General features: G+C 40.8%; 1 protein-coding gene across 1 annotated transcript; it reads right to left on the bottom strand.

Annotated features, from left to right (window-relative positions):
• Positions 1–350: 350 nt before the first annotated feature.
• smg8 (SMG8 nonsense mediated mRNA decay factor) lies at positions 351–20,249 on the bottom strand. Its single transcript, XM_043718146.1, has 4 exons — positions 18,593–20,249; positions 14,459–14,604; positions 11,106–11,990; positions 351–4,816 (listed from the first exon to the last, which is right to left on the bottom strand). The coding sequence occupies exons 1-4, from the start codon at positions 20,112–20,114 to the stop codon at positions 4,619–4,621; spliced, it is 2,751 nt and encodes a 916-aa protein (XP_043574081.1). The 5' UTR covers positions 20,115–20,249; the 3' UTR covers positions 351–4,618.

A 20,249-nucleotide genomic window follows, 5' to 3' on the forward strand; every position in this document is an offset into this window, starting at 1 on the left:
ATGACCAGCTGAAGTTTATTGGACTCACTAATTTGCAAATCAAATGTTTTGTAATATGCTTTACAAATTTTCTGAATAAATTGTAATTTTGAATAAAATGTTTGTGGAGTTGCACTGTAGAAGTCCTTGCAGCCAATTTTGTGCATAGTCGACCCCTCCAAGCATCAATGCAATGATGACCAGATAATGATTTTGTGCTTTTAACTGAGTGACGAATAGTGGACAGCAGGGATGACTATCTTACTCTCATTAAGAAAATAAGGCCATGTGATTTTTTTTTACAGCCACCTGAGTAGGCAGTTGGGGTCTCAGTTTAAAACTCAGTTGAAAGCTAACACGTTGGTTGCTGCAACTCTCCAAAATACTGCACTGCAATGTACAGGAATAGCAAATGAATGAGATGCTTTTCAATAGTCACAATTAAAACAATTTACATTTATAAAATACTTTTAACTTCGTAAAAAGTATCAAAGAAATACAATTCAACAAGAAGAGTGAGTCAGACAGATGATCAAACACCTGATCAAAGAGTTTTAAGGAGTTTTGCAAAAAAATGATAAGTGAGGTTTAGGGAAGGAATCCTCCAACTGAGCCTCTCGTTTGCTGAAGGTACAGCCCTCAACCAATAGTGGGCCAACAGAACTCAGTGACATGCAAGAGGCAAGGAAGACAGAAACACATAGTTCACGTAGCGTAGTTCATGGGATGTGGGTCTCACAGACAAGGTTAACATTTGTTGCCCAATGTTAATGACTCTTGAGTGGCTTGCTAAGCCATTTTCAGAGGACAGTTAGGAATCCACCACCTTGCTGTGGGTCTGGAGTCACATCTAGGCAATACCAAATAGGAATGGCAGATTTCCTTCCCTTCATATGTGTAAGTTAACTAGATGCTTCTTTTTTTTTTTAAAAAAAAGGCAATATTTCCATGGTTGCCATTATTGTGACTAGCATACAATTCCAGATTTGTTGATTTAATTTAAATTCCAGAGTCCTGATAGCATTAAAAAAAGGCCTCTGGATTACTGGTGATGTCACCATTAGGCCACTGATTCCCTGTAGGAGATCTTTACAGAAATAAAAGAGGGATGAGGTCATGCAAGCATTTAAGAACAAGGTTGACAACTTTAAAACTTGAGGTTTCTTCCCAGATCAGGATCAAATGTCAGAAATGACACACGAGAGTTAGGATACAAACAGATGAGATGAAATTTATCAAAAGGAGAAAATGGGAGACAGACCAGGAGAACATTGGAATAGGAACACGAGACCTAGAACAAGGATTATACCATTTGGCCTTTGGAATCTACTCTGCCATTCGATAAGATCAATTTTTCTAATTGTTATCTCTACTCCACTTAACTGGCAGCACAACCCAACTCCCTAAAAATTCTTGCTTCCTTGTCTATCAAAAGTCCATTTAACTTTTCCTTGAATAAATTCAATTATCCAGTCTATATTGTCCCATGGGGAAAGAGAATTACACAGACTGACAACCCAATGAAAGACAATATTTCTCCTCATCCAAGTCTTCGATGGAAGATCCCTTTTTCTTGATTTGATTTATTGTCACTTGTACCTAAGTACAGTGAAAAGCTTTGTTTACGCGCAGTACAGGCAGATCATAGTAAGCAAGGACATATAGATCATAGGGTTAAAAAAAAATTTTTAAACACTGTTCCCTTATTCTAGACACCCCCCTCGTAGAAGGAAAAATCCTCCCCTATCAAGTCACCTCAGGATTATCAGCGTCCTATGTTTAGAATAAAGACATAAAGGAAAATTTCACAGATGAGCTGAGAAAAGCAGACAGAATATTATGGATGATTAAGTAGCCAATCCACTTAATTAAAACTATATCAAATAAAGAAACACAATATTGCATTCTGTATTTTGGATTATATTCACAAACTTTTCAAGATTCACCAGTGCTAGTCCACACAAGGTTAGCAGCATCAGACAACAAACATAGGTTTCTCTGATATTGTACATTTCTAATGACGCAATTCCAAGTTCTGATATTGTGCTCTGCACTGCACAACAGCACCAGTGACCCAGAGTTAGGCTCCTATTCAAGCCATCCTGATTTGGAATTATATTGTCGTTCCTTTACTCTCACTGTATCAAAATCCTGGATCTCCCTCCCTGACAACATTGAGTGTGCCTACACTCCAAGAAGGCAACTCAGTATCACCTTCTCAAGGGCGACCAGGGATGGGCAATAAACACTGGCCTTGTTAGAGATGGCCACTTCCCATGAACAAAAAGAAAACAAAGACTTAATTCAATCTCTTTTGAAAGGTTTCAGCAGTTGGAACATCACATTCAGCTGGATGAAAAACAGATATTACATAAAGTAAAAAGACACTGAAGTTACAGATTTTTGCAATTATATTTTAATTTGGGATTTGCAAAGTGAGAATTGGTATCTTAAGCCGTGAGGCATACTTTACATCTATTAAGAGGTTGTGTCAACATTAAATCTTCATCAAGAATATCACACATCTAAAATTATCTTAGACTGCACTTAACACTCCCATAAAACTCAGCAACCCCACTCCCCACCACCACCTCCTCAGACTCCCAACTGATCAACTTCCTTCCGCACAACCACCTCCAGGTTTAGGCCACAAAAGTAAGTGATCAGACCAAATGCTCCACCATATTCTCAAGGATAAGTCTCACTCCAAAAATCAGACTGCCAAAGACCTTTTGATAGTAAGAGAAAGAAAAACTCATCACAAAACACTGCTGACAGACTTGATGGTTAGACTGGCACCACACTTCTCAGGGTGTGAATGGAGTGGCACAATTGATATGACAGTAAACTGGCCACTTTATCATCAACTCAAGGATCAGCCCACCACAGTAGGGCTTGTGAAACTGATCTGGATCCATGGATCCAATGGAAGCTGTCACTCTGATGGCTGATCACCATTCATTGACAACAAATTTGCATTGGTGTCAGTGACTTGGTTGTGACTGATTTCAGCGCCTAAATGCTTCCCACTTGATCTGAACTCCGATTAATTTCACACATCAAAAGCCCTGCTCAAGCACTTTGAGCCATTGTTTTGTAGAAGTTATATGTTACTGCTGTATCAGGGAGAACTGATAGATGCTGTTGGACCCACAGTCATCCTGAGGAATTCTGCCTAGAGATATTCAAACACTTCATACAACTGTTTATGAAGCAGAAAGTTAATTTTTAGGAATTTCCATTAGCTCTCTGCTGGGACAAAATCCATTGCCATTTTCTTCACCCAATTTTATCCCTTCCTTTCTGAAGCTGCTGCTGGGATACTCCTCCACATGAGGCCAAAGCTCTCCGAATCTCACTTAAGTAGCCATTCTTCATGTCAAGTCAGACAGTGAGGTTATTTGCCCATGGGGACACTATAACCAAGCCAAATTATAGCTGGGCTAGACACCTTCTAACACAGTTACTAGAGAGTCAGAAAGAGTCAACTTCCCATCCTAGTCCTCCAACACTGAGTTGGCTGAAATTCCAAGTCAGATAAGATCAGGACATTAAACCTGGAACCACTTGCTGTGTCTGATTTAGCATTGCATTGGAGGGCACACCAATCAGCCAGCAAGATAGTTTAATTATTTGTTTTTTTATAAAAAGTCTCACCATTAATTTAGCAAACTTACCCAGCAACAGCTGAAAAGCAAAAGGTACTCAAAAGCCTCAAGGGACATTTGTTTGTCGCTGGACTATTTAATTAAAAGCTATTATAGTGTAAACATTCAAATACAATTTACCATTCTGAGCAAACCCAATGCAAAACCATAACAACAGTTAACTCTTCCCTATTCAGCACAACTTGCCAGTTAGGGTGCATCAGGTCAGACTGCAGGAGCCAGTGAGCTGACAAAACATTTTTTCGTAACTTGCAGCACACCACGATGAATTTCAAGAGGATGCTGGACAAAAATTTGAGTATTCACTGCTATCCAAACCCACTTTTATAGACCCAGGTAAATGTAATCAAGAGACCAATCAATAATGGGAAGCTGTCACTGGAGGTTTTGCAGTGCAGTCAGGATTTGGCTAAGGTTTTTCAGTAGCAGTATATATACATTAGGATCCTTAATCAAAACTATGGCCTTTGATGAAAATCAATAAGCTATCCCTTTACATCTGACACCAAACCAATTGCTGCATCATCAACCACTGACAGTCACAACTGGGCTCATGGTTTATGTCATATGACAGGAACAAGACACTTTCCTAGAAAAACAAAGTGCTGATGATGTTTGTTCACATACTCCAGGGGAAAGTTTGACCAAGACAGATTGCATTTCATTTTACCAGAATATACACAGTGAGAGAAATACTGTAATAGGAAATTCTCATGGGCTTGGAGTCCTTAACCCTTTCAGTCAGAGAAAGGTACATCTGCTTTTTGTTGAATGATTCTGGATGCACTCCTGGCCTGTTCAGGTGACAGGAGGATTCACATCACTGAGGACTTTCGGGTTCAACCCTAAGCTGTGGCTTGGGCCATGCCAACATATGATCCTTCCCACCTTTCTGCAAAGACAAGAGATGGGGGGGGGAAACAAGAACTCTTCTTTTTTCAAAAAGGCTTCACGTAACCAGGAAAGCATCTTCACTGTGGGATAGCCTTAAGGATCCCCCGTAGCACCCGGTAACTCATCAATGGCTGGTTCTCTTTCGGGGGGAAGCAGGGTCCACGATCTGTGACGTATGCATAAGGGAAACGAAGAACCCAGAGTCCATCCGGTGGAACAGGTATTTCCTGCTTCTCGGGGTAAAAGACAGGACAGGGTGGGGGTCCAGGCTGAACCTGCAAGGTAAAGAAAAATTCAATCTGACACACTAATAGAATCTGAATTCTTTCATTTGCAAATTTTAAAAAATGCAAAACATTGCATAGAATGGGGATTCACTAAATCTACTACTAAACTTTAACAATGGACGTCACCAAGAGTCCAGGGAGCAAATGCCTGTGCTCCTGTTAGAAAAATGAATGCGCTTTAACTCCCATTCTGGAGGTTTGACCACATAATTAATTGAGACAGACACTCCCACTTCAGTGAAGTGCTACACGACTGAAGGCACAGTCTTTAGGATGAGGCTATAAACCGAGGTCCCCTGTCTCCCCCCTCAGGTAAGTCAAAGGCCTGAACAGCAGAGGCAGTGGCTAAATGACCAAGTGAAATGTGCCAGCTCCCCCACCCCTATCCACTGCAAGTTTTCCTCTTTAATGGAGTGGCTGAATCAGATTTCTTGGGTTAGGTGTTATCAATCACATTTGAACTGATTAGAAAATGTTTTCAGGGATATCAGTAACATTAAATGGGTGCACAATAGTTAAAATTGCTGCCTTACAATGCCAGTGATCCGAGTTCAATTCCAGACTCAGATGATTGTCTGTGTGGATCTTGCACATTCTCCCTTTAACTGTGTGAGTTTTCTTTGGATACTCCGGTTTCCTCCCACAGTCCAAAAGTGTGCAGGTTAGGTGGGATTGGCCATGTTAAATTGCCCATAGTGTACATGGATTTGCAAGCTAGGTGGACTAACCATGGGAAATGCAGGGTTACAGGGATAGGGTGGGGGTAGTTCTGGCTGAGATACTCTTCAGAGGGTCAGTGCAGACTTGATGGACTAAGTGGTCTCTTCCTGGACTGTAGAGATTCTATGATTAAATGCTTTATTGTAGCCTCATCAACTACTGCAGGTTTTCTCTCCAACATCACGATGACCAATACTGATCCGTCCACTCATTTGTATCGAGCAATATCCCAGAATGCCCAAAATAAAGAATCAGATGCTCTGCTTCAGTAGTATCGATTGGTTAGATATTGGACCAGGAACCTGGCTGGAACAACCCAACTGCTCTTCTTAAATATCTGAGGGATCTTTAAGTTACCCAGAAGGGCTGATGGGCCCTTTTAAATTTAACGTCTCAAAGATAACACCTCCGAAAATGCAGATCTCCCTCAGTGCTGTATTGAAGCATCAGCCTAGATCATGTCTTAGGAATGGGGCTGAATTTAAGACATTATGACTTGAAGGCGAAAGTACTACCTCTAAGCCATCATTACCAGCTAGACTGAGTGTTAACTTTTGCCTCTCCGAGACAGAAAAGAAGATATCAAATTGAAAATATCAAATTGTAAGGAGTTGGCAATTCTTAACAAATCCAACGTGCACTATAAACGTTCAAATAAACAAATGTACATACTTAAATGGAAAATGGTCAAATTCAAATAAGGTTTTACCACCTCATTTCACAAAGGGTGTAAATAACATTAAACATTCCACAACAATCCTGGGACATTTAATCAACTGAAGATTATCGATAAATGAATGGCAACAAGGTTGTTAATACTTTTGGACAGAAGAATTAGTTTTATTACACACACAGCTCTAATTTCACTGTGCTTTCTAAAATATTAAGGCCTTTGTTGTACTGTTTAAAGCAATTCTGACCATGACATTCAAATCCTTACAACGCGTTCACTCAATTGCCTATATTTCATATGTACTTTAAATGGTGCCTGAAAACACATTTTTTATGTCTTACCAAGATTTTGTTCCAATGCCATTTGGAAAACCATATATTTACTGAAGATGAAGAAATTATCAAAAGATTTCACTTTAAAGTTTTTATATTTAGAACCAACATACATCAAACGTAAACAAATAGACAAAGAATACTTGAAATAAAAAGCTTACTTAAATATCATATACAACAAAGATGGACCTTAGGAAACCACAAACACGTGCATCACTTTCATCTCATTGCACAAAAATAAAGAGTTTGGGCCTCTGGATTGCTACTGCAGTGACACTTCTACTGTGTTACCACCCCTAATTATTGTGCAATGAAATAGGATTAATTATTGACCTTTGAATGCAGTCACCCCTAGGCAGCATACATGATGGAATTTTATATTCAATTTGAGGAAGAGGAGTGGGGAGTCGAAGACTATAGTTTTAAAACATAAATCAGGGCAATTATGAAGGCATGAAAGCAGAGGCAATTATGAAGGCATGAAAGCAGAGGTGAATTGGAAAGTTAGACTGAAGTCAAAAAGTGTGGTGCTGGAAAAGCACAGCCAATTACGTAGCATCTGAGGAGCAGGAGAGTTGACTTTGAGCATAAGCCCGTCATCAGGAATTTGGGTGGTGGGCTTAGAGATAATGGGAGGGCATGGGGCTGGGGCTGGGGAAGGTAGCTTGGAAGGCAACAGGTAGATGAAGGGGGAGCTGATAGCAATAGGTTGGAGGGGTGGGTGGAGTGGATAAGTGGGAAGGAAGATGGACAGGTAGGACAGGTCAAGAGGGCGGTGCCGAGTTGGAGAGTTGGACCTGGGATAAAGTGGGGTGAGGGGAGATTGGGAAACTGGTGAAATTGAGATTGATCCTGTGTGGTTGGATGGTTCCAAGGCGGAAGATGACGTGTACTTCCTCCAGGTGTAAAGTAGTATGGGTCGATAGAAATGGAGTGGCAGACAGCAAAGTTGATATTCTAGAATATACAGAATACTTACAGTCCAACAAGTAGGAAACATTTCAAGGAATGGACCCACTATCTGTGGTTAACCCGAAAGATTAAAGATTGTATCTAATTTAAAGAAAAAGTGCATAATTGTGCAAAGATAGGTGGCAAGTCAGAAGATTGGACAAAATATAAAATTGCAATGATCAAAAATGAATTCTTAATTTTTCTTTCATTAAAGAGAAAGTGATCTAAAAATATAAAAATAGATAGTAAGAGTTTCTATTAATATTGAAAGAGAAGAGTTAACAAAGTGAGTGTTGCTTCTATAGAAAGTCAGATTTAAGAATGAGTAATACACAATGAGGAAATGGCAGATGAATTGAACTCTGGAAAATCTTGAAGATATTTTTCATCAATCTTTACTATATAAGACATAAGCAACATCAAAAAGTAGTAACAAATCAGGAAGTGGAAGGGAGGGAGGAATGCAGGAAAATCAGAATGACCAGATAAGTGATATTGAGTGAACTGCTGGAGCTGGAGGCTGATAAATGCACAGGTCTCAATGGACTTCATCCTAGGGTCCTCAAGGAAGTGGCCAGTGAGACAGTTGATGAATTGGGTTAATTTTCCAAAACTTCCTTGCTTCCAGGATAGTTCCATTGGATTATGAATGTAACTGTTTTATTTGAAAAGAGAGGAAGCCACAAAGCAAGAAATTACAGGCACATTAGCTAATGTATAGTGAGCCACAGAGATCAGTGCTGGAATCTCAACTCAATACAACTTATATAATTGACTTGGATGAAGGCACAGAATGTATGGTTGCCAAATTTTCTGACAACACAAAAGTATGAAAATAAGTTATGAAAAGGAAATAAAGATGTCACAAAAAGATATTGATAGGTTAAGTGATTGGGCAAAAATGTGGCACATGGAGTGTAAAATGGGAAAATGTGAAATGTCCAGTTTCACAGGAATAACAAAAAAGCAGTATATTGTAAGATTGTACAGTTCTGAGCTGCAGAGGGATATGGGCATCTTTGTACATGAATCACAAAAAGTTTGTATGTAGGTTCAGCAAGTATTGGAAATAGCTAACAGAATGTTATCTTTAATAATGAGGGAAACAGAATGTGAAAGTGAAGGAATTATATAGAGCACTATTTAAGAGAGACAAATCTAGATAATTGTGCACATTATCAGCCACCTTATTTAAGAAAGGTCATTGGAGACAGTTCAGAGAAAGTTTACCCAAACAATATATGGAATGGGTGGGTTGTCTTAGGAGGAAAAGTTGGACAGACTGGCTTGTATTTGATGTTGTTTAGAGGTGGTGGATTTTGGCAGGGCAGATGAGGAGTGAATGTTTCCTCTTATGGAATAATCTATAACTGGATGGGGGGGGCAGTTGTCACTGTTTAAAAATCAGGCATCACCCAGCTAAAAAAAAAAGAGATTGGGCAACAAACTTTTCTTTGAGACAATCATGTGTTTTTGGAACTCTGTTCTTGAACAATTGGAGGAAGCGGAGTCCTTGAATATTTTTAGGGCAGAGGTTGATAGTTTCTTGTTAAGCTAGGGATTGAAAGATCAGCCATAATAATCATGAATGATGGATCAGGCTTGAGGGGCTGAATGACCTATTCCTGATTTGTATGCTGCATCACTTTCTGTGGACATGTGGCACCACAACTTAGCTAGGTTCACAAAAAATGTAAATGGCACAGATCCCCCAAAAACTCCTTTACCTTGATCCTTTAACAGACCCTATTAAAAGACTTGTTTGACTTTGGTAAATCTAAGTGTCGTCAAATGGTCCATTTCACAATCCCCGCTATAACCCTGCCTTAAGTTATCTGGCTTCTTTAACTATACTTCACACACACACACACACACACCTCTTCATAAATATATCATCTCTGTTCTCTTATCTGTTGCAGCTCTCTTTGTACTTGGCGACACAACTTTCAGTTTTAACTTACTTTCTACAAGGGTCACCAGGTCACATAGATGAGTTTATTTTTAAATAATATCCATAAAAATTACAATTGATCCCATCTCCTAAAAATCCTTTAAAATATCCTATAAAATAATCATAAATTCCAAAAACCTTCTAAAGTAATTACAAATTTTCTTTTCAATATTGTTTCTGGGTCAAAAGGTTGTCACAACATGCCATCAAAAGTCTTGTTTAACCTATTATCATATATGTTTGCCCACATTGTAAATTTCTTGGTTAACATTTCCATTCAATTATGCCAGGTCAACTGTCACAATGTAATTGTAGGCTGTGGCCACTAGGCGACTCTGCATTTTCTCTAACAATTCTATCACCATCAGCTTGCTGTGGGCAGTTTAAGAGATCCATAAATTACGACAGTGAAATCAACTTTTTATTTACTCAATCATGGGACGTGGATGTCATCATCTCGGCCACTATCTATTACTCACCCGAGGTTACCGTTAAGTTGGCAAGCTGCCTATCATTAATTGTTGCAGACATGTTACCACAGCTACTTTAGTCTTGTATGTCACTGCTCTCTTCAAACAAACTGCAGGTTTGGAAGGGCACATCCAATAGTTCCAGTGCCTGCTATGAGATATTAAAGGGTTAATTTGTTCTGCTGATCTGCAGGAATTGAATGTTCCAAGGCGAGGGTGGTATATCTCGGTCTTACAGGTAGAATGTAAGGAATTTACATTCCTATCCCTTGCCATTCAGAGCTATTTGCATGGCCATTTCCTAGCTATTCAGAGTAAAAGAATTACATTATCATCTCCTATTCAGAAATCAATAAGAACACAGCAGTTAGAATTCTGGCTGCTCTGTGCAGTTAAAAAATGCTTCACGACAGATTTGGCCATTAAGGGATGATTTATATTACATGTTTCTAGAGATGATCAGGTCACTGCATTGTCTTGAGTGGCATGTGACTGTGGGAGGATGGCTGGGGGTTGCCTTGTGGGCATTATTGACTGTGATGTTAAGATTTTGCATAAAGTAAGGATTTTTTTTTGTTCAGGGAGATCTTTGACACGGCTCTGCAAATCCTGTGAATTGTGTTAAAGGTTGCTCCAGAAAGGTTGTACTGTATTGTGCTTAATAAACCGTGGCTGTTCACAAAAGTTGGCGTGTTGCAGTTGCATCAAGTGTGTAAGAATCTCAAGAAAAAGAACCTAACAGCTATATTCAACAACTCAAATGACCATAATACACAAATTTCACACACTCAACATGACGTCTTTTTGATTCAAGCAACTTAATGACGATAATGCCTTCATTACATTCCCTACCACAAGCAACAAAAATAAATTGAGGACAGCATAGGGCAACCAGCAAATGCACTGACAACTGGTCTGAGTGTAAAAACAGATATAAACTGAAACAAATATATGTTAAATAAGATCATGAAATTATTTAAACTGACCTAGTCCCAGGTCTCAAGGTAATGGTTGTAAACAAGTCCCATTTTCTTGATTTGTGAGCTTATCTCAAAGCTGTCAAATGAATTTCCACTTTCAAATTCCACCTTTGTTATTACCCCCTAGATTTCAGATATATGTCTAACCTGACAAGCCTACAGGGCACAAATAAACACTTTTGCAGCCAGGATCTTACCTGTGGTGTGAGTACAATCTGTAACGGGGCATCAGGAGCCACAATGAAAAGCCTCATGAGCTGGGCATAGTGCGGCTTAAGGCCTCGGCCTTGAGATGGAGACAGGATGTACAAGGGCATGTCAGAGGAGAGGGCTTTGATGGCAGACTCTTTTGGCCCACTCCCCATTACCTTCATAATCTTTTCTGGCCCTGAGCACATGAATCTGCGACCCCGAGAATCCTCATATTCAAAGCCAACAAACGCCCGTGCGATGTCATCCCTCCGCCTGCCTCGGCCAATCACAGTGCCAGCCCGTTTGGTTGGCACAGATTTGTTGGGAGCAGGCCAGGAATTATTGTCCATGTCAACTTCATCCTCTGACCTGGTCTTGATGACTATGTCCCAAGGCATCAGGTAATTCGTTCCAGGAATGAAGCCACTCTGGTCCAGGCCCCTGTGAAAGTTGTAAGCTTTGGAAGGCCCCAGCTTGACGAAGGACCAACTTGAAAATTTAGGCAAAAGTCCCTTTGGACAGCTGGAATTTAACATGCCAGGCAGATATTCCACTGTGGATACCTGGCGATCCACAAGACTGGGTCTCTTTTCTGCTTTAGCTTCCCCTCCTTGGCCATGTGCATCTGGATTGTCTCCCCCTGCATGGGGGTCAGGGGGAAATGTACCTAGACTGTCAGTAGATTGTCCAAGACTGAGTGCTAGACTGAGACTCGTGCTCTCTCCTTGGGTCTGAGCCTCTTTTTCTTTCATTTTCTCTCCTTCACCCTCTTGTGGGGGCAGTGATGATATACTTGATTCATTTTTTGCTGGGGCTGGGTCGGGAGTGCTGGGTTGAAAGACAGGAAAGTAGAAGTGCTCGAGCTTCCCACAGCATTTCTCCTCTTGAAGCTGCAACGGCATTTTACAATAGTTAGATGACTTGATTTACAGCTTTCCCAAACTTAGCATTCAAATACATTCTACTTTCATTCAAATCTCTGTTGCCTGCATCTTAATTCTCACCACATCTTGTTCACACCATCACTCCTCTAGTGTTGATTTATGCTGACAATAACTCAACTTCAAAATTCTTCTTTTGTTTTCCAGTCCCTCTACGCTGCTCTCCTCTCATGTTTCTGTAACCTCCTCTCGCTGTACATTGCTCAGATGCAGCTTTTCTCCAACAGTTCCGGCTTATTGCATATCCCCAATTTTCACCAATGAGTGTCATCAATTGATTAGGCATTATGCTCAAATTCTTCCTGAAATCTTCCCACCCCTCTCTTCTTTCAATATACTCCTTATAATTCCGTGGTTTGACTAAGATTTCCAGCCATCTTAAATTATTGTTCTTTATGTGAATAAATGCAACACCATTGCACACTGAAAGTCAATAAGAGATAATGTTGATTAAGAACAGAAGAAACTAAGCCATGTGAGTCCTCAATGTTGGTCATTGACATCAACTTCACTTTCGCACTTTATCCCCAATATTTATTATATATTAATTATATTTAGGTGGGTGGTATTAATTGGGGATTCACTTATGTTCTTTCTTAGGGCTCTTGTGGCACAGTGACAGTGTTCCTATCTCTGAACCAGGTGGCCAAGTTCATGACTCACCTGCTCTTGTGATGTGTAATAACATCTCTGTAACAGGTCAATTAGAGAAAAAAAAGCTTTTGTTCTTATTTCAATACAAGTTGACTGAAACTCTATCTTATTTTAATATTTTTGTCTTCAGTCAGAACTGACCTTTATTCTACTTTGGACTAAGAAATTATTCTTCATTAGAAACATTCCTACTCCCTTTACATGTTCCATGACATCTTTTGGTCTCAATCTTTTCCTGATCCTCTCTTTTGTTCCACTAGCTCTACCCCTTTGCTCAAGAGCGTGAAACCCATTGATCATGTTTCCAACTCTCTTCAGTTCTTTTGAACACTCCTTGGACTTGAAATGTTAACTCTGTTTCCCTCTCCACAGATGATGCCAGACGTGCTCAGGTTCTCCAACATTTTGTTTTTAAGACTGAAATGATTATTGGGTTTGGAGGTACAAGTTTGTTAAACGCTTCTCCTGTAAATAAAAGTTCATGAGCATGCAAACTGGAGTTAGTCTCCAGTTCTACCTTTCCCAACCAGGTTATGTGGGACAGAAACCATATTCCTCAATTCCCCTTAATGCCTATTCATTTGCTGATCTCATTCTACTCAACATTCCCTGTTATAACAGTGAAGTACTGAGGACACTTAAACTGACACGGAGAATGTTGGAGAAACTCAGCAAGTCTGGCAGCATCTGAGAAGAGAGAAAGAGTTAACATTACAGAATTGGAAACAAAATGTTAGCTGTTTGCTTCTCTCTAGATACTGCCTGACCTGCTGAGTTTCTCCAGCATTCGCTGTGTTATTTTCAGCATCCACCATTCACTAGAATAAGAACTACAAAGATTCACTATAAGAAACTTACTAGTTCCTCCAAAATGGCGAGCCTCCTATCTTGAGATTATGCCAATAGCTCTGGGTTTTCCAGTCAGGTGAAACAACTCAGTATCTAACCTGTTTCAATTTTTTATATTGTTGAGAGGTAAATGTTGGCCAAGGACTCTGCTCTTACTTGAAGCCTCTCTGGTGATTTTTAACATTTGCCTACACCCTTCAAGAGGCTGAAGGGGCTGTGCCACAAAATCTCCGATGAAGACTGGCAGCTTGGACAACACAGCATTCTCAGTACTGCACCCAAATGTCAGCCAGGACCGAGATGTTATCCTTAGTTTAGTGGTAGTCGACTCAGTTGTCAGAATTAGATGGGTGTGGATTCATCATGCACTCCAGATCCAGAGTACATAATCCAGGCTGATAGTGTAGCATCCACTTGAAACTTGTACTGAACTGTCAGTGGTGGCATCTTTCCGCATGACCAATCTGCGCTCTCATGTGGATGAAAAAGCGATTTAGGCAATATTCATCCTTCAACCAACACTATTAGAAAACAGATTATCTGGTTATTAATTTGTTGCCATTTCTGCAACCTTGCTGTGTGGGAATCAATGTAAAAAAATGAGGCTTCTGTACTTCCTACATTAGAACAGTGATCACACATCATCGCTTGCTGTAAATCATTTTTGGATATCCTGAGGTGGTGAAAGCTGCACACATGTAATTCTCTCTTTTATTTTTGTGCTTATTCTACAGAATATAAAGCATGTTGCCAGGCTCAAATGACCAGCCAGAAGAAGCTCTCTTCACTGCCTTCGCTGTAGAGTGTAGGAACTAAATGATTGAGACAGAAATTGAATGGACACAGTAATCTCAAAAAATATTTGCCTCCTCATCCTTATATTGGTTTACCAGCTACAGGTTGGCTTACAATACCTGATAGAAATCGTAATTGCCCGCCTTGATGTCGAAGGGATCATCTCGAGGGGCTTGCCTGCGGCCGCAGTTGCAGGAGCTGGTGGAGCGAGCACGGCTGTTGTGATACAGCACAGGCGGGTTCCTGTCAGGTTCTGGTTTTTCTCCTACAAGAGAGGGGCAAACACACAGACACACACAAAAAAAGTATAGGGTATTCAAGAATAACTCAACATGTCTTTTTTACAACATTTCAATCCATCATCAAAAAGGGTGAAAAAGGCATGCACCCAGGCTTGGTTAATGATGATGTGTTACTTGTACATACATTCCACTCTAAAATCTAAATGGCTCAAAAAGATAGTTTCAATAAGACAATTAAACAACTTATAAAGGGCAGCAATTTAATGTAGGCAAATGTAAATCCCACTCAGCGTCAATAATATCCATGCAGCAAGACGGTGCTATAACTGGGAGTGAAGAACTTCATTTATGCAGATACACTATACAAACTGGAGTTGCTCTTACAGCAGAGATAGTTAAGGGGAGATTCTATTGAGCTGTTCAATATCTTGAAGAGTTGATAGAAATAGTTTCTCCTTGTTTATTCTGTGTCAACAGCATCAGTAACTGGGGCTTGCAGATATAAGGTGATTGGCTATATTGAGGAAATATTTTTCTTTAAACAGAGTTGTTGTGATCTGGAATGTGCTGCCTGAAAAGGCAGTGGAAGCAGATTCAATAGTATTTAAGGGATTTGGATAAATACTCAAGGAAAATAAATTGCAGTGTTATAAATTAGAGAACAGATAGAGGATTGGTTAGCTAACAGGAAATAGACAATAGGTATACATTGTACAACACTGACAATGAACAGTGTGCCACAGGGATAAATGCCTCAACTATTTACAAACTCTAATGACATGGATGCAGGGATCAACTATATGGTTGCTAACTTTACTGACTTTACCTATCTTTATGTTATGAAGAGGACATAAGCACTCTGCGAAGGAATATAAATAGGATAATTGAGTGTGCAATATTTCAACAGATGAGGCAATGTTTTTTGTATTTATTCACAGGATGTGGGCGTCACTGGCTAGGCTGGTCCTTATTGCCCACAGGACAGTTAAGAGTCAATCACGTTAGGCAATTTGTAGAAGATTTGTAGCTCAGGTTGCAGTTCAGGATGTAGGTTTGCTCGCTGAGCTGTAAGGTTCATTTTCAGATGTTTCATCACCATACTAGGTAACATCATTAGTGAACCTCCGGTGAAGCACTGGTTTTATGACATAAATAGAAAGTAGGTCATAATACCAGTGCTTCAGCGGAGGCTCACTGATGATGTTACCTAGTATGGTGATGAAACGTCTGAAAACAAATCTTCCAGCTCAGCTAGCAAATTTACATCCAATCAAACACATTGTATGGGTATGGAATCACTTGTAGAACCAGGTAAACGTACATTTCATTCTCTAAATTTCCTTCTCTTAGAGGACTGTGAGCCTATGAAACTCTTCCACACAGAAAGGTGAAGGTGAGACCTTTGAATATTTTTAAGGCAAAGGTAGATTGACTCTCTTATTAGTCAAGAATTTAAACATATGGGAGGAGAGTGGAGCTGAAGTCAATGTCAAATCAGTGGTGATCTTATTGAGAATCAGAAATTACTGGAAAAACTCAGCATCTTGACAGCATATGTGGAGAGAAAGCAGAGTTAACGTTTTGGGTCCAGTTGACCCTTCTTCAGAACTGACTGTAGCTAGAAAAGGTATATGCTCGAGAAGGGGTTGGAGAGGCAGCTGGGAGTGGGGGGATTCTAAATAAGAGTCACTGGGCAGGACCTGCTGAGTATTTTTGTGCAACTTCTGATTTTATTTAATTTTCAGCATTCACAGTTTTAAAAAAATTAACTATCAGAAGAGCTTGAAGCCTGGTCCTAATTTGTATGCTTGTATTAGTCTAATGAGTTGAATAATCTGATCAAAGAAATGGCAGAACACAATGGGCTGAATGAGATCCTTCTCTGCTACATTTCTAGAATTCTAGGAAATGAATGTCTGGCAATATGTTTGTGGTATCACTGTTTGATTTAGGCAGGACTGGACTAAGCACGTTTTTCTTTAAATAGATTCCGGATTTTGATTGATAACTGCTCCTGTGAAGGACCTGGGGATCTTTTTACAATATTAAAAGATGATTTATAAATGCAAGTTGTTGTTAATGCTCACCTTGGGAACCACTGGCATTTTGATTCAAAGCTTCATTCAAAAGAAACATTGCCCAAGACACAATGGACAGCCAGGCTGTATTAGTGGTGCATTATTCGGCCTCTGGGCAATGAGGGGACTATTCCTGGTCTCTCACCAACAAGACAACAATGGCAAACATTTGAGGGCGCGCGGATGTAAAAACAAACTGCTGGTAGAGAATCACCAGCATTCTGGTGAAAGTTCATTGAGCTAAATGTTAACTCTGTTTTGCTCTCCACAGGGGTAGTGCCTTCCTTGCTGAGTGTATGTAAAAATATTTATTTCTGATCCACAGTATTTTTCTTTTTCACATTGTACAAGCAACTTTTACAATTGCCATTGATATTCTGCAACCAGCCAATAGATGGTGAGGTGGAGTCAGAATGGCTATCCAACTTGTCCTCAAGGAATCACACATGGTTCTTACACATCATCTCTTCATGACTAAGGTTAGTGACTCAGTTATGCAGGGAATCACTACATTGTCTCTGTGTTGGCATTACAACATTTACTTCATAGTTCTGCCCTCCCACATCCCCCCCCAAAGCTCATTAAAAAAATTGTGAAAAGTACCTGGTGTGAAGGAAGCCAATGTTTCTGGGACCTCCCCATTGCGGGACGGGTAATCTCCTGGGTCTCAACCTCTCTAAAGGTCTTACTTTTTCTGCCAATTTCATACAACTCTGGTGCTTCTTCTTATTCCTGTACCGTTCATTTGTCTTCAACTTCTATCGGTCAATCCCTATGCTCAGTCTTCTGTACTTCAGATTTAATTACTAGATGAGCCTTCAGCCTGTGCCCTCCCAGTCAACTGGAGGTTCGAAAGACTTCCACGATTCTGGAAATTGGTCTCCCATGTATGGATGATGAGTTATCAACACTTTCTACTCTATAATTAATGTTAATAATAATGCAAACATGATTCGACTGACTCCTAGCACCATATAAATGTTAACATATCGAAAACTACTTTTTAACTGCTAAAATATTCCACATTACACTACATTTTTCTACTGAAAGCTGCAAAATCTGCATATATGCCTAACCCAAATGGAATAGCACGCTAGGTCAGTGAGATGAGCTTTAAAATCCGACAAGTGAGAGATTGGGTAACTTTAGGTTGAATTGGTGGGGGAGGAGATGAAGTACCTTCCATGAAATAAGTTCATGAAACAGTGGGCATTTAGGACAAAATGGATGCATTTATGTTAAATGTGCTTTCCTGGTTGGGCCTACAAATAATCAGTTACTGAATTTAATTTTATTCCTCACAATTGTTCCCTGCTGGTCTAATACCAGAACATGATACTACACAGTTGCAAATAAAAGCTTATGTGAACCGCTTTGGATCCTTGTTTTCATGATATATTAAGCTTTGTTAAGAATACTGGGTTTAACACATCATAATGAACAGTCTACATAGTATATTATTGCTGCTGTACATCATGAACACACTCTGTGCTATTACTGCGATTGAAAAATCAAGATTCTTATCAATGTCAGCTGTCTTATCCTTTCAATTATACTATGAAGCCATTCTATAGCAGTCATAGAGTTGCTTCACTTCAATTAGCAATCCTAAACTCTTGATATAAAGCTGGCTCAGAGCACAATGTTTAAGCATTTGACCATAAAATCCTTATTGCATCTGCTGATAATCCCAACTGCAAGACAAATTCACACTCAGTTTCCTATTGTATGCAAACTTCCTTTGGCTGAAGCGATAAGCCAAAATATCTCAAACATCCGTGTAGATATAAACAATATAAAGTAATGCCAGTGCCTCTCTCTTCTCTCCAACTGTCTGGGGTGTTTGTATTCTCGAAGAATTTGCTAATAATTTACCATTCTTTAGTCTCTTTCCTATTCCAATTAAGATGAAATCTTCGAATTTATGACTAACCTGGTTTAGGCAGTAGATGGAATTTATGAACACAGTGTTGATCTGTTAAGCTTCTCTCTTCGCATAACTGGTGCCCGTTACTCCAAAACTTGTAGCAGTCTTCATGCAGCTGCATGGCATACTTCTGGAAGGCTGGCCCACGGGCATGCTGGCTGTAGACACGCAGGGCCTGTGCTAACTGGTTTTTATGGACAGTCGTGGTGTAATGGTGAGGTAGATTTGACTGGTAGGCACTATGTGCCAGAGGCAGGGCCTTTTGGCAACGATTTTCTGAAAACTTATTATCTGCATCCAAGAACCCTTCAAGTCCTTTTAACTGACCCTGTATCTTGCAGGACAGATCCCCAGTAAGAAATCCAAGTTCTTCTTCCTTACCGCTTAGCATGACATCATAGAGTTTTGAAGCCACTATTAACCAATTTTTATAAGCAGGAAGTTCAAAGTGTGATGGCTGTGGATTCCTCCCTACACTATCCTCAAATCCTTTTTTAGTCAGAACCAGCTCGACATGTTGCCATAGGAATTCTTTCAGGGTGCAGTCCACCAGCTGCCCACTGGAACTGTTGAGGCTGCTTTCCAGTACGAAGGATGGCTGGCGGACATGCCTCAGCATCTGATAGCGTCGTGACCCAGGCAGAGGGAGGGACTCCTGCTCCCTGATGGCACAAGTGCTTTTCAGCTGCCCAATCAACATACTGATCGGGTCATCCTCCTGCCCAGCCAGCACATAAACAAATGCCTGGTTGGCAGGAACAGTGAACAGACAGTTAATGCTCTGGTTGGTCAGGACCCTGCTCTTCCTGAAAATTCTGTAAATCTGATCCTCCAGGGCATGCTGGAGTCTCCTCTTTGGGGAATGCTTCTTGGGCTTATCCAGGTTCGAGGGATCGAGACCCTTCGGCTCAACCTTTAACGCCCCGTTGAGCTGGAAAATAAAGAGAAGTCTCGGGGGGCAGGGTCTACAGTTCAATCTCCACTCCTTCCCCACCGGGCAATCCTTAATCGCGTTCTTCAGGTAGGGAAGGACCTTTTGCCTGAGGGTATCTAAAGCTCTAAAAAGACGGTCGTAAGTGATGTCGAAGGAGCAGGTGGGGTGGACCAGGAGGAGGATGTGGGAGACAGAGAAAAGGTAGAGCAGATGGATACAGTGGAGCTTTTCCTCGCCTTTCCAGAACTCATGGGCCTCGGCGTGGGAAACCTCGTCGGCCAGGGCCCTGCAGGCCTGCAGCAGCTGCTGGTGGTCACAAACGGCGGTGAGGAGCAGGTAGAGGACTTTGCTATCCTGGTTGTAGTAGCACTGCAGCAAGTTGTTGCCCTGATGATGGCCGCCGGGCAGCCCCGGGTAGAGGGGGAAGACCGGCTTGTCGCACAGGGTGTTGATAATAGCATGTTTCTGCGCGCTCAGATCCGAGGTCTTGCCGAATATCCCCACCACGCACATCTCCTCATCTTTCCAGGACGCCTCCTCGCCGTCCGAGGCCAACACGGCTCCCAACGCCCTGGCGGCGGCCACCGCCGCCATCTTGCGCACCGTCCCGTCTTCAAGTCCGTCCGGCGGAGGAACCGCTGCGCCCACAATCGTTCCCGACCGTAAGTCCCGCCGTTCATCTCATCCGGCCGGAAACAAAACCCTGATCCGCATTTCAGCTTCAGGAAT

Source organism: Chiloscyllium plagiosum, chromosome 28, assembly GCF_004010195.1.
Source record: "Chiloscyllium plagiosum isolate BGI_BamShark_2017 chromosome 28, ASM401019v2, whole genome shotgun sequence".
In the NCBI taxonomy this organism is placed as follows: domain Eukaryota; kingdom Metazoa; phylum Chordata; class Chondrichthyes; order Orectolobiformes; family Hemiscylliidae; genus Chiloscyllium; species Chiloscyllium plagiosum.

Coding starts and splice junctions, on each gene's coding strand:
- smg8 (XM_043718146.1), bottom strand. CDS start 20,114: ATGGCGGCGGTGGCCGCCGCCAGGGCGTTGGGAGCCGTGTTGGCCTCG. Junction 14,605..18,592: donor CCATCTACTGCCTAAACCAG/GTTAGTCATAAA, acceptor CCTCTCTTGTAG/GAGAAAAACCAGAACCTGAC. Junction 4,817..11,105: donor AGATTGTACTCACACCACAG/GTAAGATCCTGG, acceptor TTTACCTTGCAG/GTTCAGCCTGGACCCCCACC.